This window comes from Zootoca vivipara, chromosome Z, assembly GCF_963506605.1.
Source record: "Zootoca vivipara chromosome Z, rZooViv1.1, whole genome shotgun sequence".
Lineage (NCBI taxonomy): Eukaryota > Metazoa > Chordata > Lepidosauria > Squamata > Lacertidae > Zootoca > Zootoca vivipara.
Window position 1 is genome coordinate 1292224 of NC_083294.1, and position 21889 is coordinate 1314112.

At 48.5% G+C, this 21889-nt stretch overlaps 3 protein-coding genes across 7 annotated transcripts in view; 1 reads left to right on the forward strand and 2 right to left on the reverse strand.

Moving 5' to 3' along the window:
• Window positions 1-1393: 1393 nt before the first annotated feature.
• On the reverse strand, window positions 1394-7359 carry ZBTB6 (zinc finger and BTB domain containing 6). Its single transcript, XM_035102468.2, has 2 exons — window positions 7050-7359; window positions 1394-2690 (listed from the first exon to the last, which is right to left on the reverse strand). Exon 2 carries the CDS (start codon window positions 2678-2680, stop codon window positions 1394-1396), a length of 1287 nt encoding a protein of 428 aa, XP_034958359.1. The 5' UTR covers window positions 2681-2690; window positions 7050-7359.
• Window positions 7360-10476: 3117 nt separating this feature from the next.
• ZBTB26 (zinc finger and BTB domain containing 26) lies at window positions 10477-17750 on the reverse strand. 4 transcript variants are annotated; one of them, XM_035102472.2, is made up of 2 exons: window positions 17638-17750; window positions 10477-14604 (listed from the first exon to the last, which is right to left on the reverse strand). In XM_035102472.2, the coding sequence occupies exon 2, from the start codon at window positions 14592-14594 to the stop codon at window positions 13242-13244; it is 1353 nt and encodes a 450-aa protein (XP_034958363.1). In that variant the 5' UTR covers window positions 14595-14604; window positions 17638-17750; the 3' UTR covers window positions 10477-13241. The 4 variants fall into 4 exon arrangements, with proteins under 4 accessions (XP_034958363.1, XP_034958365.1, XP_034958366.1 ...); XM_035102474.2 differs by lacking the exon at window positions 17638-17750 and adding an exon at window positions 16748-17631; XM_035102475.2 differs by lacking the exon at window positions 17638-17750 and adding an exon at window positions 15430-16729.
• Window positions 17751-17967: 217 nt separating this feature from the next.
• The window catches only part of RABGAP1 (RAB GTPase activating protein 1), a 101575-nt gene continuing 97653 nt past the window's right edge, over window positions 17968-21889 (forward strand). Inside the window, exon 1 of one of the 2 annotated variants that reach the window (XM_060270299.1) lies at window positions 17968-18095. The gene's annotated coding sequence lies outside the window, so the exon portion shown is untranslated. The remainder of the gene's footprint in view (window positions 18096-21889) is intronic. The other variant, XM_060270300.1, reaches the window with a different exon arrangement.

The window sequence follows — 21889 nt, forward strand, 5'->3', positions numbered from 1 at the left end:
TCCTCACTGGCTGCAGGTGCTCCCAACATGTGGTAGCCCACCAGGTTTAGGGGGAAGAGAGAGAACTTAAGCTGTAGATACCTTCTTTTTTATGACACATACCAAGGTAAGCCAGAGTAACAAATGGTCTAAAGAAACAACAGTGCCATCAATTTCTGGTCTTTTTCACCCCTATCCTTGAATACCAGATCTCTGAGGCCTATTTTCATCATCAAAGAATTAAACAGCACTTAGGAAATTCATGAAAAATGAATACAGTATATCATAGAGATGACCTAACCTGTTCACTGAGTGAATCATGCCAGCACCAATGCACACCGAACCAGTCCAGATGTTTCAGCCAGAAGGAGTGGAGCAGAATCTTCAACTGAGACTGGCTAACCTGGTTACAAGCACACTTTGAAGCCTTGAGCTTCAGATTGGTCCTCCTGACTGCCACTGGCCTTCCCCAGTTAAAAGTTCTAGCTTCTAAGACAAACATTACGTTGTTACCTTCTTTTAAGATAAACAACAAAAGATAAAGCATGAAAGTGGTGTCTCCGGTCCATGCAAACACAAAATCCAAAAGCATTCCTTGCAGCTGCGCAGTTTTCTCACCATGAGAGAAATCAGTAACAACCCATTAAATATTTAATTCACAGCTGCCTCCACTAAAACACCAGTAGTCTAAGAGTTAATTTCTCTTTCAACATTTAGGCTCAAGTCTTCTTGCAAAAAGTACTACTAGTAGTAGTAATAATAATAATAATAACAACGGCATAATTACCATCAGCAACCTAAAAAACTAAGTGCTGTGCAAAAATAAGTCCCCTAAATTTATTTTATTCACCCCACACGCCCCCCGAAAGGGATAGAGAAAATAAGATTAATTTTGTTCCATTTTCTGTTTGTGTATAGGGTGTTCTCATCTCCAATGGGCAACTGGTTCTCCAACAAGTCTCCATGAACATCACCAGCGGAAATATTGTGCTACATCTTAACACCCATCTTGTAGGGTTGAGATCCAAAAGAGAGGTTGACCTCTATACTTGCAAAGGAGCTGACCTTACTGCACACTAGGGATGGGGAACTTTTTTGGCTCAGTGGGCCAGAACTTTACCTCCCTCCACTTCACGGGCCAACTGTGCATTTTGATGGCTGTTGGCAGATAGTTGGATGGTCCCACTTTTGTCAACACTTCCCTGTGATGTATGGGAGTCTACTTTGCAAAGCAGCACCTTGCAGAATTGTACCAGGCGCTCCCACCTATCCACTGATGTCAACCAATGACTTCGGCAAATGGGCAAGTGGGTGTGGTCTGTGGGAAACTGCCTTGCAGGGTGACGTGGGAAACCCCTCACCTGGTGGGATGGGGGTTTCACCAACCTGCTCTACAAACCCTCTCCACCTCCCACTAGTCGTAGTCTATTCTGACTTCCGTAATGGAGTCAAAGGTGGCTTTGTCCATGCTGCTCCTCCCGTGTACAGACGTCAGGTGCTTCTTGAGGGCAGACTTGTGCTTGAAGTCCATGTCACAGCAGTGGCACTTGTAGGGCCGGTCCCCACTGTGGATGTTCAGGTGGTCCTGGAGAGTGCTTTTGGCTGTAAACGTCTTCAGGCAGACCATGCACTGGAAGGGACGGATGCCCATGTGCCCACGAATGTGCCGGTTCAGGTTCTTCTTCTGCGTGAACGTCTTCCCGCACTGCAGGCACAGGAACAGCTTGTGCATCTTCAGGTGGCGGAGGTAGTTCTCCAGGTGGAGAAATCCCCTGGGGCACTTGGGGCATTGGTGCCGCCACGAGTAGGCAGAGTCCCCTGGGCTCTGGAACCCACCTGTGGCCGTTCTATTAGCTCCTTCTGGATCCTCCCTGCCAAAGTCTTGGAACTGCTCCCTGGGCACTTCTGTGACCCTGCTCTCCACAGTCGAATTGATCAAAGAGTGCTGAGTCTCGGGGAAGTACAAGCTTGATTCGGAGGAGGTGCACGGCTGTGGAAACTGGTCCTCTTCCACATTAGGATCGCTGATGGAATCCATTCGGATAAGGCAGATTTTGTTGTCCTTGTACCCTATCTTGACAGCTGAGATCTCAGGGCTTTTGACGTTCTTTGTTTCTGACATCAAGCTCTGCACGGGCAGCTGTTGAAGGTCCCCCTTTTCCCGTTTTATATGACCCTCTAAATTAACAGGGCTGTCTTCAGAAATCTCAATGATTTCACAGTCTTTATCAGGGCAGCCACCATTGCATACCAGCTCTGTCTCGGAGGAGTGACACTTCTCAGAGCTCGCCCTGCTGCCCTCCACGGCAGCGTCAATCTCCAGGTACCTGGACAGTGCCTCTGTGCACTTTTCCACAATGTGCACCATCTGCAGGTAACTTGCTGCTGTTAGGTACTTGAGAAGCTCCTTCTTCTTCACCTCCAGAGCCCCTGTGTAGCAGGAGAGGAGCAGCTTCTGGCCTACCTCGGCACTCTGCAAGATGGTGATTCGCACCTGCTTGGACTGGGTGAGCAGGAACTGGTCCCGCATGAACGTGGAGCAAGCGGCGAAGATCACTTTGTGCCCTTGGAACTCAGTGTCGTTTATGTATATGGAGACATCGCAAAATAGGTTCTGCTGTCTCAGGAGGTTCATCTTCTGCAGCATGGCTTCACCTTGCTGCTCAAATTGGAAGTGCAGCACATCCGAGTCAGCAGCCATGGTGGTGATTCTGTTTGGGGGAGTGGGGTGGGGAAAACAAAAGAAAAATAAAGGTGCATTGTATACAAAAGCTCAGCAGGTTGTTCAAGCTTATTGGGACATCCTCCACTGCACCCCGAGGGCAATGGCCTAGTTTAGTGGGTCCTTCAATATTTGCGACCTGAGGCAGCTGCCTCACTCTGCCTAATAGTGGGATCCTGCCAAGAAGCTGAAGGGTGAAAGATTCATGACAAGCAAAACAAGCAACATCTTCACACAATGCAGAGTTAAAATTATGGAATTCCCTGCTGCTAGATGTGCTGGCACCCACTTGTCTGCTATTGGGTCAAGTTCAAGGTGTTGGTACTAACATACACGGAGCAATGGAGCTCCGACATGGAGCAATGGATTGACACAGAGCAATGGATTCAAACTTCAAGAAAGAAGATTCCACCTAAACATTAGGAAGAACTTCCTGACAGTAAGAGCTGTTCGGCAGTGGAATTTGCTGCCAAGGAGTGTGGTGGAGTCTCCTTCTTTGGAGGTCTTTAAGCAGAGGCTTGACAGGCATATGTCAAGAATGCTTTGATGGTGTTTCCTGCTTGGCAGGGGGCTGGACTGGATGGCCCTTGTGGTCTCTTCCAACTCTATGATTCTATATAAGTTCCTATGCAGCTCAGGACCAGGTTCCTTGAGAGACAGCCTTGTCCCTCTATACACCCACTAGATCACCACAGTCTGCAGGAGAGCTCGTCCTGTAAGGTCCGGAGACCTCAGAAGCTCACTCCATAGTAATTTGGAGCAGGGCTTTTAGCGCGGCTTCCCCTGTCCTGTGGAAGCGTATTCCTGTTGAGATACAATCAATAACCCACTATGTGCACATTCCAGAAACAGTCAAATACATTTTTATTCAGACATGCTTTAGCAGCTGGATAAATGGGTCTTTATCCCAAGTGCCCACTGGTTAGGGTTTTAGTCTTGTTTTAAATGTACCGTGTTTCTCATATTATAAGTCATGTCTTATATTAATTTTTTCCTGAAAAAAACACAGCATGCCTTATTTTCAAGGGATGTCTTATTTTTTAATTAAGTACCGGTACCGGTACCTGTACAGTCCACAGACCTGCTCCCACCGGGTCTTTGCGCGCGGCAGGCAGAAGCTGCAGCCGGGTCCTGGGGCTGCGCGCGCGGCAGGCAGAGGCTGCAGCCGGGTCCTGGGGCTGCGCGCGCGGCAGGCAGAGGCTGCAGCCGGGTCCTGGGGCTGCGCGCGCGGCAGGCAGAGGCTGCAGCCGGGTCCTGGGGCTGCGCGCGCGGCAGGCAGAGGCTGCAGCCGGGTCCTGGGGCTGCGCGCACTGCGCGCTGAGGCTGCAGCCGGGTCCTGGGTGTCCGCGTGCAAAGGCTGCAGCCGGGTCCTGGGGCTGCGCGCTGAGGCTACAGCCAGGTCCCGGGTGTCCGCGCGCGGAGCGCAAAGGCTACAGCCGGGTCCTGGGGCTGCACGCGCTGCGCGCTGAGGCTGCAGCCAGGTTTCGGGGGTTAACGCGGCAGCAGCAACCCTTCTTTGCCACAGACCTTCTTCCACCACCCGGTACGGCTTATTTTCGAGGTATGCCTTATATTTTTCCACCTCAGGAAAATCCTGCCATGCCTTATTTTGTAGGGATGCCTTAAAATATGAGAAACACGGTATTTGCTGCTTTTGTGTTTTTGACTGTTCTAAACTTGTGTGTGTAAAGCTCTTTGAAACGGTAGTTTAGAATGTGGTTAATTAATTGTAATAATATTTAGAAGGCTTTAAAAGAGTGGTGGCTGACTCTCCTCCTTGGGGCTTAGTAAGGCCTCCAAGCGAACGTTTCTAGCAGCAAAAACTCGCCAATTTTGGGAGTGGCAGCCAAAAGCGAAATACAGTAGAAACAGTGCTTGCAGTGGAAAGAGGAGAGATGTGTGTGTGTGTGTGTGTGCGTGCGTGTGTGTGTGTGTGTGTGAGAGAGAGAGAGAGAGAGAGAGAGAGAGAGAGAGAGAGAGAGAGAGAGAGGTAGAGTGTACATACCCACCACTGGCATAAGGTCTCAAGAGGGTTCAAGCCAAAAAAGAAAGGTAGGCTCTCATTGGCTACTAGTCATGATGTGGGACATGAGTGGCGCTGTGGTCTAAACCGCTAAGCCTCTTGGGCTTGCTGATCAGAAGGTTGGTGGTTCGAATTCGCTCGATGGGGTGAGCTAGCAGTTCAAAAGCATACCAGTGCAAGTAAATAGTTACCGCTGTGGCGGGAAGGTAAACGGTGTTTCCATGCGCTCTGGTTTCCGTCACAGTGTCCCGTTGCACCAGAAGCAGTTTAGTCGTGCTGGCCATATGACTCGGAAAGCTGTCTGTGGACAAATGCTGGCTCCCTTGGCCTGAAGCAAAATGAATGCCGCACCCCATAGTCGCCTTTGACTTAACTGTCCAGGGGTCCTTTACCTTTTTTTCCTTTTTCTTTTTACTAGTCATGATGGCTATGCACTGCCTTTAGGTTCAGAGGGAACATGCCCTGGGATACCAGTCACTGAGGGGGGGGGGTCAAGAGCAGGAGAGGGCTGTTGTGTTCATGCCCTGCTGTGGGCTCAGGAAACAGGATGCAGGACTAGACAATGGGGCTCTTCTTATTTTATTAAATGACAAGCAATCCTGTGGCACCCTAAAGCCTAACACATTCATAAGCTTTCAGACTACAGTCCGCTTCATCAAATACATGAATAATTGTGAGATCCATGGATTTCCACTCCATATAAGGCTAAACCTTCTGCCTGCTGCCTTTGCAACAGTTTCCAGAGGCATAGTCATAATAGTCATAACTGTCTCTTGCAGAAGGATGCACAAATGAGTATTTTGGTTGCAAGACTCTTGTTGCTTTGGCTACACATCCCTTGATTGTAAAACAATAAAAGAAAACCCTCAAAGCACTTTACAAAGAGAACAAAGCAATAAAATTATAAGGGAAAACCAAGAAAAAGTTCTTTTAGACATTTACCATAGGCGCTGTGGGTTAAATCACAGAGTCTAGGGCTTGCTGATCAGAAGGTCGGCGGTTCGAATCCCTGCGACGGGGTGAGCTCCCGTTGCTCAGTCCCAGCTCCTGCCCACCTAGCAGTTCGAAAGCACATCAAAGTGCAAGTAGATAAATAGGTACCGCTACAGCGGGAAGGTAAACGGCATTTCCGTGCGCTGCTCTGGTTTCGCCAGAAGCAGCTTTGTCATGCTGGCTCCCTCGGCCTATAGAGCGAGATGAGTGCCGCAACCCCAGAGTTGGACACGACTGGACCTGATGGTCAGGGGCCCCTTTACCTTTTATAGTCTTGTCGAAAGACAAACTCAGTAGTTCCACAGTGTAGGTGCTGCCATACTAAAAGATTTCAAATCAGGAAATGGCAATATTTAACAGTGCCAGTTCTGCAGATTTAAGCAGTCAGTTGGGGATGTATAACATAAAACAATCTCACATGTAAACTGGTCCCCAACTGTTAAGGGCATTATATCCTAGTAGTATGTTAGTATACATTGAACTTATATATTTAAAACATTCAAGAAAACAGGAATATCAGCCAATAGAGATGGAGTCCTCTGGTGCTTTTCACCACTCCAGGTTCCCTCCCTTTGTGGTCCCCACCCACCCATAACTGATCCATCCCAAGTGCTGGTCTTGGGACATTAGTCACCATGTTTTGATTTAACCAACATCAAAGGAAAGTGCAGTTCATTTACTCCCCCAGTCCTCTAAGCGGGGTGGGGGAGGGTGCCTGCTAGAGGTGTAAATGACTATCAGACTTTGAAGGGCTGGTATAACTGGACCAATTTCATCAATTTTGTCTAATTGATTGACTATTGACATTCCAATAAATGCACAATTCATTGTGACTGTTTTGAACTTCGTTGTACTATTATCTTCCTTAGTGGGTCATGCAAAGAGCTTTCCATAGGCTTGGATAGGGGGCACTGGGGGTGAGTTCACGGAACTAGGGGTGGTGATGAACCAAAAGGGTTTGGGAACCACTGGCTGAGCAACGTTGCAGCAATATGTGCTTCAGCAGGTGCAGCTTATTTTGCCAGGATGGGGAAGAGGGAAAAACAAAACAAAACAAAACAAAACAGCATCAGCAACCCCTTTAAAATCCCCTCTTCTGCACAACAGCCCTGCTCTCTGCCTCCTGCCTGACAGGTGCCATGCCAACATTTCCTTCAAGGATGGAGATGCAAGCTTATTCCAGGAACTCTTTCAGGCGTGACAGCTCCCCGCTTCCTTCTAGGCATCCCTTTAAAGCACTGGGACCTGCCAGCTGAGGCTGCCTTACACTCTCTGCCACCTCCCCCACACACATGCAACCGCCCCCCCCCCAAGTCCCTGCTCCTTGCTCACCGGTTGCTGTAGTCAGGAGTGTGGAGGAGGCCCAGACTGAACGCTTCCCAGGCAAGGGTGCAGATGGCTCAGGCGAAGGAATAAACTTCCGGCAGTCCCTTCGAGCATCACCTCTTTTCCCACTCTAACCCGGAAAAACATCAGCAGACCCACAGCCTCCCAAAATGCAGGCACCTTGTTCCTGATTGGCTGCTCCTGCAACTTTTTCAACCAGCAGGGAGGAAAGAGGTAACAAAAGGCACACACACCCACGACCATCCCAGAGGACATTGACTGACTCCAGCTCTGGATATGTAATTTTTCGCAAGCATTGCAGTCTCTTTCCAGTAATATAGTTCCTTCCCACATTTTCTTATGAATTTCTATCCCTTTTCATGTATTTGTATCCCATTCCCCTGTGAATGGAACTTAAATGCACCCCCCCACCCCAAATATATGCTTACCAGTATCCAGACAGCTGCTAGTGTATTCGTTATTATTTTATTGTATGTGTTAGGTTCTGTATCATTTAATCTATCCGCCTCCATGGACAGAGACAGCAATGCTTCAAAATACCAGTTGCTTCCTGGGAACCATGGGCAGGGAGAAGGCTCTTCCAGGCTCCCCACGAGCATTTGGGTAGCCACGGTTAAGAACAGGATGCTGGGCTTGGTGGGCTCTTTGGTCTGACCCAGCAGGGGTCTTTTTATGATCAATAGTATAACTGTGGGATTCATGCTTTATTTTATTTATCTATTTCATCAATAAACTACCTAACATTTTTTTTTTTAAAAAGATCTCTATGCAGCATACTCAGAGTGGCTTGCAACAATTTAGCTAATAATTCGACAAAGCTGAATGCTATGTAAAACTAGCTTTATTTAAATGGGGCGGGGGGGGAAACGACACCCTAAGCAGGGCCATTCCCTGTGAAAGAAAACTAGTCTAAGTGAATGAGACTGTTGCCTCATATTATGGTGGTCTCTAATTTGCAGGCTGGGGATGGGGAAACTCTGGCCCTTCAAACACTGCTGGGCTCCCAGGTCCCACCAGCCCCAGATAGCACCCAAGGGCTTCAAAAAGTGCCACAAAGAGGCTTTGTTGGGTGGGATGGAGGTCTGCCTAATCTAGCCTTGTGCCCTTCAAATATTTTGGAGGGAAGCTCCAATCAGCCTCAGCCAGCAGGATTGCATAATGCTGGGACTGATTGTAGTCCAATCCTATTCCCCCAAAATACTGTTACGGGTTTGGGGGTCAATCTGGATGATACCTGGGGAGTCCCTTGCAGGCCTGTGATCCTGAATCTGTGAGGTTTGCAATCTAGTATGCAAAGCAAGTTTCTTTGTATGGTAAGGGCCTTGGTCGACCAGCTAAGTCCTGATATTCACCATATCCAAAGAGGTTTCTTTGCTGCCAAAGACTAATGGGTGTGCCATTTCCTCATCACCTGCCTGGATAATAATTATTTATTATTTATACCCCGCCCATCTGGCCGGGTCTCCCCAGCCACTCTGGGCGGCTTCCAACAGAAAAATAAAACACAATAATCTATTAAACATTAAAAGCCTCCCTGAACAGGGCTGCCTTCAGATGTCTCCTAAAAGTCTGGTAGTTGTTTTCCTTTTTGACATCTGTTGGGAGGGTGTTCCACAGGGCAGGCGCCACCACCGAGAAGGCCCTCTGCCAAGTTCCCTGCAACTTGGCTTCTCGCAACGAGGGAACCGCCAGAAGGCCCTCGGTGCTGGACCTCAGTGTCCGGACAGAATGATGGAGGTGGAGACGCTCCTTCAGGTATACTGGACCGAGGCCATTTAGGGCTTTAAAGGCCTTGGGGTTGCACTTAATCATACCAAGACAACACTGCTTCTGTTTTGAGAGAGGATCTTTCTAATCAGCAGGCCAGAATGGAAAATGACCTGAAGTTAAGATGTATACCGTACTTCTTTTACTTTTGAATGATTCCAAGTACCGGTTTCTGGAAAGCATAAGAGGGGAGAGGGCTCTTGTGCTCAGATCCTGCTTACAGGTTTGACCACTATGGTGACAGGATGCTGGACTGAATGGGTCCCCTTTGTCCTCATCCAGCAAGTTCTTATTGACATTCCAGTGCCTTTGATGAGCTGTAAATTCTGGCGAGTCTTTCAGATCTCTCTCCTATAACCTGCTGACCTTTTTCTTTATTTCTAAGACGACATTATTTTACATTTTGGACAGATGTGCATCTTTAGATTTTGTCTAAGCTGCCTTGAACATCAATGTCCAAAAAGGCAAGGTATAACTTTCAGTAAGAAAGACAGATAGATAGATAAAAAGAATTTAAAATGGACACATGTATGGTCTCCTCCCCTCCCCCTGCACTAGTGGTTAGTTATATTAGATTGAGAAGTTTGCACAATGGATAGAATACACCCACCAAGAATTGCACTAATACGGCAGTTGCCGACCGGGTCCCCTCCAATCATTTTAGACTACAACTCCCACCTGCTTCAGGTCACACAGCTTTTCCTACTTTGCCTCATTCATTTTTAGAACAGCCCCTTATGGTAGTCCAGTATTATCATTCCCGTGTAACAGGCTGGGATTGAGAGGGATTTGCCAAAATTCCATCTAAAGCGTGCAGTACTTGGGGTTCTGACTGCTGTTTAGGGTGACTGGCTGCTTTGTGCCTTAGTGCTGGCTGGAGGAGATACGTATTTTATAGCAGTAAATGGCTCTAGTGGTTGTGTGAATGGCAGGAGTGGTTTTGTGGTTGCGGTAAGTGTGTTTTATGTTAATGTGTATCAGGCTGCCTGCCTAGTGTTTCCCCCCTTCATCTCTAAGTTATACAGTATAGACACAGATAGTATGCATATTCTGTATGTTTGCATTTGGAGTAATCTTAAGGCAAATCACCTAAGCTTGTGATTAGTGTAATTTATGTATTTTGATTTTCCTTACTGTAAGGAAAGCACTGATACTGGTGAATAACAAGCAATCTGTAAATGTACTGATTAAACAAATAAGGGTCACTTGGTGTGTTTGTGGCTGAGATTCAAGTAGGCAACCTCAAAGGTCATTTGTTCAGCGGCTTAACTTGCAAAAGAGCAACCAGGCTCCTGATTGTTACTTTGCAGCCACATATTTTTCTGCCCCACATCTCATGTCACCTATGTCATCAGCTGTGAGGCAGCAGTTTGTGGGTTGAAGTAAAACAGCCAATTTAGGAGCCCTGCTGGGCTAACTTGGCCCATGGGCCAGAGGCTCCCCACTGCTGATTTAGCCCCCGCTTTGAGACTCCTTCGGGTAGTGATAAAGCGGGATATCAAATCCAAACTCTTCTTCTTCTCTCTCCCCCCCCCCCCCGGCTCTCTTGTAATGAATAACATTCTGCTCGGAAGCTTCCCCGCCCAACCTTACAAAGCAGCTCACAATGATCACGGATCACACGAAGTGACATTTCACATTAGGAGGTGGTGCAGCTGTTTTATTTCGAAGCGACTGCGATGACTTAGCACACACATCATTGAGTGGTCTTTTGGTCCTGCGTACAAGAACACATTCACAGATCAAAAGCAGCCTATCTTCTCTCCTATAGGGGTATTTGCAAAGCTTTTACCCAATGCTAATTCACAAGGGGCCCATCCCACTCGCACTTGCTGACATGGAGAAAAGGAGGAGGGGGTTTGTGGTGGTTGTGGCTGCACCCACATTTCATCAAGAGCCTCCCTCCCTGCAGTGGAACTCCCGTCGGCCCCAGTCAACACTGCCAAAGATCATCGATGAGGGGAACTGTAGCCCAGGAACATTTGGAGGGCTACAGACCTGCTGCCCTTGTGCTGGACACTTTAAGGAGGATCCAACTGCTAGCTGAAATAGAAGTCACCCCTTCCCCCAAATTCATGCTTATCATTCCCTCCTGTCTCACAACAGGTGAAGGAGGAGAGATGAGGAAGTAAGACAAAGACCCTGGTTTGCATGTAAAGCTGAAGAAAACTACGGCTAAGTGTATGAATGGGTGAGTAATAACAGCAAAAACTGCCTCAAATGTTCCACAATCTTCCTGCTTTGCTTCATCCTGCCAGAGCTAAACTCTAGTGTGGATATGCTTGACAAACTGCGATCAATAAACTAAGAACAAGGGATGGTGAGAAGTGAAGCTTGCGAGCTTTTGCTGTGAATACCTTGACACTCTCTCATTCACATTTAGTCATAGCTTGGCTTAGTATTATGTGTGAACTTGGCCAAAGAGGATGGGAGAACAAAAAAGGTGTGTGGGGGGGAGGGGGTCTCAGCTTGCGGCACTCTCCTGCTTTTCTTTTTACTTCTCATGGCACCAAAAATGAGTGGATGTGGCTCCTGTGGGCAGATGCCAGCAAAGGTCCCAGGCGAGGAACAGCGCATGCACTCCAGGTGAGGCGCGGAGGGTGCTCTTCACCTTCTACACCTCCTGCCCCCGCTGGGAGAGCACTTGAGTGCAAAGCGGGGGCATGAGGTGCAGAAGCACTGTCCCACCAGTTGGGGGCCTCCGGCCGTGGATGGAAGAGTGCTTGTTTGCTGGGTGGGGCATGTGGAAGGTCATCTTCACCCTCCCTGCTATGCAGCTCCCGCCACCAGCAGGCTGCAATGGGGATCTATGCGTGGAGGGGGGCTGGTTTGTGCCCCGCCAGCTGTGGGCCTGGGGCAATGCCTCTTCCACTACGCCCCTAGATGCCAGCCCCCTCGCCATTATGCAAAATTGAATGCTATTCCTTCCAAGTCATGGCAACATATATCACCCCCCCTTACAGCTCAGCCTCACAACAGCAGTGTGAGAGAGACTCCCTCAAGAGAATCTCTGTTCCATTTCCTGCTTCCAGCTCTCAGGACACAGTAGTCTGCAAAGAGAATGCTGCAGAGGGACAGGTAGCCCAGGGTCAGCCTGAAAGATCCAAGAGACTCCCTCCCTGCTATACAGGCCTGGCTGCAGGGCGACACTGATGGTATGGTATAACTCACAATAATAAATATTTAACCATTATTTGACTGCTCAAGCGTTCTTCCCTCCTCACAGGTGTCATACCAAAAGTCAGCTTGGGAGGACCCGAGGTAACAATCTGCTAACCACCTTGGGTTCCTGCGCTTTTAATAGCTCTTGGAGGTGTGGTAAGGGTCCAGTTATGCCAACTCCACCCACCTCACCACCTGTAACAGGACAGGTGAATTATCTCACAAGTGCCTACAGGATTCCAAGCAGCATCCACAATGCAGGGTGAGATATAGGCCCAGGCCCAAGAGCTTGCAGTCAGTGTCATGGAAGGAAGGGCTTGAGGGTGAGGTCAAGGACTGAGGAGGTGAAGGAAACAAAGAGAAACTGCGGGTGAGGACAGGAATAGTCAGGTGTGGCAGAGGGAGGCTCTAGGAGCAAGTCTGGAAGCCATACAAAGTAGAAGAGAGGGAGCCTGGCTGGCTGCTGGACAGAAAAACGGATGCCACTTCAGATGTGGGGAACAACATGAGAGAAAGACCCAGAAGAAAACAAAGACAACTGGGGCATGCAAGTTTAGCCTTTCTAGTCTAAGCACATACTTTCCACAAAGGGTGGGTTGGGTTTTTGGGGACAGGAACTGAGCCTGGGCAGAGGCACAGAGGCAATTGCCATATTTTGTAGCAGCAGCCTTCACCCATTTTAAATCAGGAAAATGACTTCACTCACAACAGTCAAATAGGTTTAGGGGTGAAAATGGTCAGCTAGAGGGTAAAAACAGAAGGCAAGTATACAATGTTAAACAATACAATTTAAAAAAATCACAGATGGACTAACAAATATTAAGAGCTTATAATTATCCAGTGCTTTCTCCGCTTAAGAACTCAAGATCCCCCCTCCCCCCTGCTGAAAAACATATCTGTCACAGGGTGTGCATGTATTCATTCCTTCAGCCCACAAACTGGTAACTGCTTCTTGAAGGTACAATTCAACTACCCTTCAAAACAAGGGGGTCATCCAGCGCTGCCTTACCTAAATATCAAAGGAGGCAGGCTTATGCCTCTGTTCTTTTCACCCTAGGGACAAAGACATTTGGAGTCACCAAACACATCAAACCACTCTAGGGCAGAAGACCTGCTACAATTTTCAGTTCAGCCTCCACAGCTCATCCAGCAGAGCCTCTTGGGACGATACCCAAGTCCAAAGCCCGAAGCAGCTCTTCACGGCTCTTCCTGCCCCAATGTTCATAGAGAGGTGCTCCATCACCCATTTCAATTCACGCAGGCGCTTTCGCTCCGTAAACTGAGCACTGCCTGCGCCAGTTTCCCAGTGTCCAGCACCTGGCTGGGCTCGGCTTGCTGGCAGCCTTTTGAGTCTGTGCCTGAGCTGCAGCTGAAGGAGTCAAAATCCACAGCAATGTCCTGGACGTTCCTCTCATTGGCGTTGTCAAAGCTGTTCTTGCCATGGAGCTGCTTGAGGTGCTTCCTAAGGACGGGCTTGTGGGCAAAAACCATGTCACAGTAGTTGCATTTGTGGGGCTTGTCCCCACTGTGCAGGTTGAGATGGTCCTGTAAGGAACACTTCTGCGAGAAGGTCTTCCCACAGATCTTGCACTGGAAGGGCTTGATGCCTGCATGCACCCGCATGTGTCGGTGCAAGTTGCCCTTCTGCGTGAAGGTCTTGCCGCACAGCAGGCACATGAAAAGCTTGTGCATCTTCAAGTGGTTGGCGTAGTTCTCCAGGTGCCGGAAGACGCGCGTGCACTTGGGGCACTGGTGGTGCCACTGAAGGCCTTTGTCCACCCCGCGGCTGCTGGTGCCAAACATGTCTTTGGAACCCATGATGAGGCTGTCTCCCCCCATGTACGAGAGGGTGTAGTTGTGGAGCTGGCCTTGCTCCAGGTCACCAACTCGGTTCTCCACTGTGGAATTGATGAGGGAGTGCTGAGGCTCTGATGAGTGGAGGCTGCTCTGCTGCTCTGAGGAGATAAACTGGTTCTGGTCCTTCTTGCTTCTGACCTCCGCAACCTCCCCAATGGACTCCACCTTCACAATTTGGATGTCGCTATCGTCCATGTCCAGGCTGTCTTCAGAGGGTTGGATGCATGGAGAGTCTGGGAGCAAGGAGTCGTCTTCCTCCTCCTCCTCCTTACTCCCCATCCTTGGGGATTCGTTTGGCTCTGAAGAGTCAGTCTGCTGCGGCTGCTTCCCCTCTTCCTTGTTTTCAAGCTGCTGTTTGGGCCGGATGAATTTCCACAGGGCCTGTGTGCAGCGCTCCACAATGTGGCTCATCTGAAGAAAGCTTGCTGCCGTCAGGTAGTTCACCAACTCCATCTCGGGAAACTCCAGGACGCCACTGTAGCAGGACAGAAGCAGCTGCTTCCCAACCTCCGAACTCTGGAGGATGGAGATTTTCACTTCCCTGGAGTCATTCAGCAGGAACTGATCCCTTAGGAAAGGGGAGCCAGCAGCAAAGACTATTTTGTGGCCGTGAACCTCAAGGTCGTCTATGTGGATCGTGACATCACAAAACTTCTTCTCTTCCCTCAGCTTGTCCATTTTTTGCAGCATGGAGTCCCCGTAGTTGTCGAACTGGAAGTGGAGGCTATCACTTCTCTTGGTCATGTTGACAAACCTGAAAGGGGCAAATGGATGAATACTGTAAATGCCACAGAAAGAAATAGTTTCAAGACTGTACTAGCTTTACACCAAAAAAGATTCAGACATCAGAAACACAGGGGTGATCTATGACCATAATCAGAGGCCTGCTACTTTCTTCCCCTGTAGCTCTCGTAATGATCACATCATCACAATAATTACTGTTTTCTCAGTTTCCTTGCTTGTCCCAAACCCAATATTGCTGAAAGAAGTGACTGGACCGTGGAAATCACATTAGCTGTTGAAAAGTACTTCAGAAATTAGGTTATTTGCAGTGCAACCCCGAATGCATTTATACTCGGGAATAAGTCTAACTAAGTTCAGTGGAGCTTACCCTCAGATAAGTGTGCACAGGACTCCAGCCTTACAAACATGGAAAATAAACTTAGTAACTGTGGGGGGGGGAGGTGTTTCTGAGCAATCAAAGCAGCACAGATGTACCATCTCATCCTAAACCTACCAATGAGAATAAGCACCAAAAAAAGGCAAAGGCATCAACCTCTTCACTGGAGGTTTTGAAAGGGAGGCTGGACAGCCACTTGTCAGGTATTCTTTAGCTGTGATTATTGCATTGCAGGGGGCTGGACTAGATGACCCTAGATGTCAGAGCTGGTGTGGGATGGTGCTGAGGCCACAACTCAGAGACAGAGTACCTGCTTTGCACACAGAAGGTACCAGCTGAGCCCACTCTTCCCCAGAAAGATACACAGACACCTTCTTGAAGGTCACCAGCCCCTGAGATGACTGTACTTTGGCTCTTTCAAATTCAACATGAAGAAGAGAGGATCTCCACAGTACTCACAAACATAAGAAGCCTGCTGGATCAGGTCAGTGGTCCATCTAGTCCAGCAACCTGTTCTCACAGTGGCCAACCAGATACCAGTGGGAAACCAGGGAGCAGAACATGAGCACAAGAACATTCTCTCCTCCCATGGTTTCTAGCAGTTAGTATTCAGAAGCATTATTGCCTCCAATCACGGAGGTAGAGCATTGCTATCCTGCTCAGCAGCCATTGACAGTAGCTTATCTCCTCCATGAATTTAGCTAATTGGCACCTCCATAGGGACATACCTCCACATGTGGTGAGAATGCCCCAAAATCCAATTATTCTGGACAGCCATACGAGAAATATGTAAAATAACCAAACATATGTAAAATAACCCCCTGCTTTGCAGGGGGTTGGACTGGATGGCCCTTGTGGTCTCTTCCAACTCTATGATTCTAAGTAATAGAAACTACCCCAGAATTGGCCTTACTAAACATCTTCCAAGACCAGGGATAGGCAACCTAAGGCCCGGGGCCGGATGCAGCCCAATTGCCTTCTCAATCCGGCCTGCAGACAGTCTGGGAATCAGCATGTTTTTACATGAGTAGAATGTGTGCTTTTATTTTAAAATGCATATCTGGGTTATTTGTGGGGCATAGGAATTTCTTCACCCCCCCCCCCAATATAGTCTGGCCCACCACATGGTCTGAGGGACGGTGGATCGGCCCATGGCTGAAAAAGGTTGCTGACGCCTGTCCAAGACAATAATGTCCATTTACACCACAAAGAACTCATAACCCACCTACTTTCAGCAACCAGAAACATCATAATCAGACATTGGAGAGACCTGTCAGGAGTAAGCATGGACCAATGGTACCAAATAGTATGGGAAACAGCCTTACTAGAAAAACTAACCAATAAGCTGAAACTGACATGGGGACATGGGAGCCCCAGTATGGCTCCCCTTTATCAGACACACAGCCCAACAAGATAATGACAAAAATCTACCGACAGCATACAAATCAATATGGCTAACTTGATCCAAAACACCCACCCCACTCACACATGAAAACAAAGACCACCACAGCCAATCACAAATGAACAACCACACCCTAGGCCAACCCAAATCTCTCTCACCGCCAGAAGAACACAAGTGAACAAAAGAGAACCTGCACAAACAATGCTGACATCAAACCCTACATATACTGTACTAAGTAAAATAGAAACATTGTTACCCAATCCCACCCCCACCCATCCACCTCGTTCCCCCTCTTTCTTCCCAGTGTCTCAACAAATGAAAATGATTTGCAAAAATGATACATGTAAAAGCATGAGAAAGAGACACTGCACATACCTTTGTAAATCAAGAAATCTTTAATAAAAATACTTATTAACACCCCAAAAAAACAGGAGGCTATGAAGATTGCAACTTCACACCAATTTAGAGAACTGCGTGGGAATAACATATGGTTAAGGGTGCAGAGGATAGCTTTGCACACCTGGCTGGCATGGAGATTGCCTCTTCGGTAAAGATTTTGTGAAGGGCGCTTTGTATTTTAGCAGGTTTGTCTCATTGCTTTCGTCGTTTGTTATTAAATTGTGCAAAAATCGAAAAGGAAAAAAAGCCATCCAAGTTAGTGGCCATCACTGCCCAGGGGCAAGACATGAGCATAGGAAGAGCGTGCTGGATCAGGCTAGTGGCCAACTCAGTCCAGTGACCTGTTCTCACAGTAGGCAACCCCAAATGCCGCAAAGGGAAACCCGCAAGCAGGATCCAAGCACAAGGGCTGCAGTGAGGAGGTTATCAGCGCAGCCTCTTGTCCTCACAGCCACCAGCCAGATGCCTATTGTAGGAAGTCCAGAAGCAGCGCTGCAGCAGCAGCACAAGAGCAGCTCTCCCGTCCACATGAAGCACGCTGTCAAAACAACCACCACCCTCAAGTCCCACTCCGTGACCCCCACGTCCCCACTCCCTCCTTTTAGCCAAACCACGCTTCTCAACCTCCAACTGCGTTTACAGAGCAGAAAAACGGCGGCGGCGACCCGCTGTCATGAATGCTGAGGGTGATGGTCGGCTGCCTCCACCTCGTCACGCCCCCATACCCCCCCCCCGCAACCGGAGCACTCCTGAGGTGGGACAACCTCCGCCGGGTCTAGTGGCCGCGAGTTCCACCAGCCAATGGTTGGGACGGGAGCCAGCGGGCAGGACGCTGGCCCCACCACAGACCCCCAGCCTCACCCCACCTCCTCTCCGCCTCCCCCAGGCGGCACAGCCACGGGGCTGGCCCGAGGGGCGCGGGAAGGACCGCGCGGCCAGTGGAGCTCCTCCTCCTCCTCCACCGGAAGCTTGAATCCCCGCTGCCCCCCCCCCGCAAGCCCACTTCCGGCGCCGCTTCTTTCTTTTCCGTCGCCACGAGAGGAGAGGGAGAGACGGGTTGCTAAGGAAGAGGACGGGGGGGCGGGACCGGAAGCGGTTGCTGGCCCTGGGAGCCGGAAGTGATCGGCCGTCCGTCTGCCTTCCGGCCGGGCTCCTATCACGTGACGTGGGAAGGCGGGGAAGGAGGCGGAGGCGGGGGGCGGGATAGAGGTTGCGAGGCGGCCCGACTGAGGCCCGGCGGTGGCGGCGGCGGCGGCGGCTTCGCTGCTGCTGCTGCTCCTCCTCTTCCCGCTGCCTGAGGAGGCAGACGGAGGCCTTCGAGAGGGTAAGCCGGGCGCCACCCATCCCATCCCTGAGCGGGGTTGTGGGGCGGGCAGCTGTGGGAGGCCACTGGCCGCCCGTGAGAGGATCCGGGGCTGGGCCGGCGGGGGGGGGGGGAAGGCGGCAGGGAGCGAGGGCGAAGCAGCCGCCGCCCTCGCCCTCGCCCTCGGGCGCTTTAGCCTCCGGGGACGGTCGGCGCTCGTCTGTGTGGAGCCAACGGTTGGCCGGGCTCTTAACCATTACTCGTCGCAGGGATCGCGGAGTGGGTGGGGCTGGGGGCCGGCTCTCCTCCATTATTTATTATTATGGTTAGCTATAATATGTATATACCGTCCTACACCCGTCCATGCCAGGGCGGTTCACAGCATAAAAATGAAAGATTAAAACACAAAATGCGTAATAACAAGAACAAAACAGACCAATAGCCCCCCCCCCCGACCCAATTCCAACAAACCCATTTCCAAGGATATAGGATGTTAGTAAGCTCAAGGCCTGGTTGAAGAAGTTTGGCCCCCTGCACCTAAAGGTGTATAATGATGCTGCCAGGCAGTCCTCCCTGAAGAGAACATCCCATAAACGGGAAGCCACCACAGAAAAGAACCGTTTTCGTGTTCCCACCAACCTCCGGACCTCTCACAGCAGAGGCACAAGAAGAAGGGCCTCAGGTGACAATTGCAGGGTTTGTGTTGGTTCATTTGGCCCATGCATAAAACTTAAAAACGTTTGTCATTTCACCCCTTGGTCACATTTTCTCCAAACTAAATGCTTTCAAGTTCTGCAGCCCTTTCTTGCTTGGCTACAACCCCTATGTGGATTCCTGCTGCTGGAGTGTAACAAAATATTTCTTATATTACATATTTTAACAATAATTCCTCTTTGTACAGTTGTTGTTTTTATGGATCTTCTCATATTATTATTTTGCACCCCCTCGGCTCACCTTCCTATGCAGCGGAACCAACCACACCTAAATCCTGTGCTGGTAACTCCTATCTTTCTTGACCACATTGCTGGGTGGGGCTGATGGGAGTTGGTGTACAACAATTTTTGGAGGACATCAGGTTCTGCATTTCTGACATAAAAGGTACTGCTGTTGTCATGATAATGCTCTCTTGGAGCGGGCACACAAAGAAGGGCCTCATAATTTGGTATACAAATGATATTAAATAAAAATAAATCAATTGCCATTGTGTTGGGGAAGCATTCGCATCCAGAAGCACCACTTACGCGCAAAGTGTGATTTAGTGCTTCTGCGCATGCACGAGCAGCAAAACCTGGAAGTAACCGTTCCGGTACTTCCGGATTGCCGTGGGACGCAACTTGAAAAAACGTAACCTGAAGCAGATGAAACATGAGGTATGACTGTACAATAACATCTCTGTATGTGTCATATGCAGATAGCTTGAGCTCTTAACTCATGGATCTTCCCAGCTCAGCCCCTCATTCTGCACCTTGATTGAGGGGAACCATGGAAGTTAGAAGATTTGGGCTGCTGACCTAGTATTGTCCCAAATGGAGGAAGGTTGCAGAGCGTTGCCAGATCTTTATGAAAGGCTGACTGAAAAAATATTTTTCTTGGATTTATTTATTTATTTATGTAATAAAATTTACACACCGCTTGATTTTAAAAAATGTCAAAGTGGTTTACAAAAGATAAAACAGGACAGCCGTACCTTGCTTCTTGAATGGCTTAGTTGCCAAACAAATTGGCTCCCGAATGCCGCAAAGCTGGAAGTAAGTGTTCTGGTTAGTGGATGTTTTTCAGAAGCCGAATGTCTGATGCAGCTTCTGCTTGAGTGCAGGAAGCTCCTGCAGCCAATCAGAAGCCGTGCCTTGATTTTTGAAAGGTTTCGGGAGTCAAGCGGACTCCTGGAATGAATTAAGTTTGAGAACCAAGGTACCACTGTAAAATCAAGAAAAATTTACAACCCCGCTTCAAAACATACAAAAGTTAGAATACTAAAGCAAATTAAAATCACCTCGACTTTCTAGGCATCTGGGTGGGCTTGTCTAAACAGCAATGTTGTTAGTAGGTGCCAGAAAGATTACAGTGAAGATGTCTGCTTTATCTCAGTATGCAGGGAGTTTCAAAGCATACACAGGGTGCCATATTTTTCTCTTGTAGGTGAAGACAGGTGAATAGGGAGGTTCTTGAGATGGTTTTCCTTTGTGGTTGTTTGATGTCAACATATATGGTATTGTTTGCCAACCTGGTATCCTCCACATGTTTTGGATTGCAATTCCCATGAGTCCCAGTCATTTTGGCCATGCTGGCTGGGACTGAAGGGAGTTACAGTCCAAAACATCTGGAGGGCAGCAGGTTGACAAAGACTGGCCTGTGTAGTCTGGTTTCATGCCCCACTCCTCTCTGTTTCTTGGCTCTTCTCCCTTCAGCTACATGGGAGTACATAAAATCTATCTGAAGGTGTTTTAGAGCTGACCTGCTTCAAATGAAACAACACCGTGATGGTAGCCAGGTTTGTGGGATGAAGCATTCATTATTGCTTCTATAGTTTTTGTAGGGTGTTCACTTACAAAGCTAGGATGGGGTGGAGGTGTGTGTGTGTGTGTTGCTGGGCTGTTGACAATCTAATCACTGTAGGAGGGAGACGTGAAGCTGCAAGGGTGTGTGCACCCCAGAAATGCCTGGGCTGTGTTAGGAATACAAGTGTTAGGAATACAAAGGCTTTCTCCGTGGGGGTGTGTGTGTAAACATATCCAGCACAAGATTAATACTGGTTTGGCAACAATATTGTGTGGTTGGGGAAAGAACAAGGTTTTTCTGAGTGGTAAAAAACAGTAGAGTAAACTTGTTGTATTTTACTTCTGTATATATCGTTTTTGGCATTTGTTTTAGAAGTAGTTTTAAGAGAGGAACCGAACCAGAATTAGAACAAAAACTAAAAAAAAAATCATTCCAGTAGCCACTTAGAGACCAACTAAGTTTGTCATAGGTATGAGCTTTTGTGTGCATGCACACTTCTTCAGATACTTCTTCAGGAATTAGAACAGTGCACATACACAAGGCGCACACTGCAAAGATGTGGGGGAGGGAGGGAGAATGAAAATCAGTTGACACCACAACCATCTGCCTGCCACTGCCCCACCCCCTGAGGCATTTGCTATGCTGGCTTAGTTGGATGAGCATGTTATGCTTAGAATTACCTGATTGCAGGCTGTAACTCCTTTGATAAAGGACAGGGAGTGTTTGTGTAGCTTGAGCACCAGCTTATTGGTCCCACAATACAGTGTACATAACTAAGAGTGCTACAGCATAATACTGAAAAGAAATTGGTTGTGATGGCAGGGAGAGGCAGAACTCATGGACCACAATCCAGCCAAACCCAAGCATTTTAGATTTGCATTTTTCAGCGGAGGAGTTAAACACAATCACCAGTCTGTCCCCAGTGAGATCAAGGGGACATAAAAAGGGCTCAACTTTGGCCTTGTTATATGCCTGCCTGCCTGCCTGCTTGCTCACCCCCATTGCAAAATCTTTTTAAAAGGGTGTGTTTAATGTGGTTTTCAAAGGTTAACAAAAGAACAGGGAAATTCTAGAATATTTGATGTTTCACAATGGTTCAAGAAATTGCAAAAAAGTAAAAATACACTCTGCAACTAAAGAAGAATAAAAGGAAGGCTGGATATTTGGCATTGTTGGTAGATGAAGTATGATTTGTTGTTGTTTAGTCTTTTAGTTGTGTCTGACTCTTGGTGACCCCATGGACCAGAGCACGCCAGGCACTCCTGTCTTCCACTGCCTCCCGCAGTTTGGTCAGACTTATGTTAGTGGCTTCAAGA

Bases quoted from the DNA above. Each gene is read 5' to 3' on its own strand.
- ZBTB26 (XM_035102472.2), bottom strand. From the start codon at position 14,594: ATGACCAAGAGAAGTGATAGCCTCCACTTCCAGTTCGACAACTACGGG.
- ZBTB6 (XM_035102468.2), bottom strand. From the start codon at position 2,680: ATGGCTGCTGACTCGGATGTGCTGCACTTCCAATTTGAGCAGCAAGGT.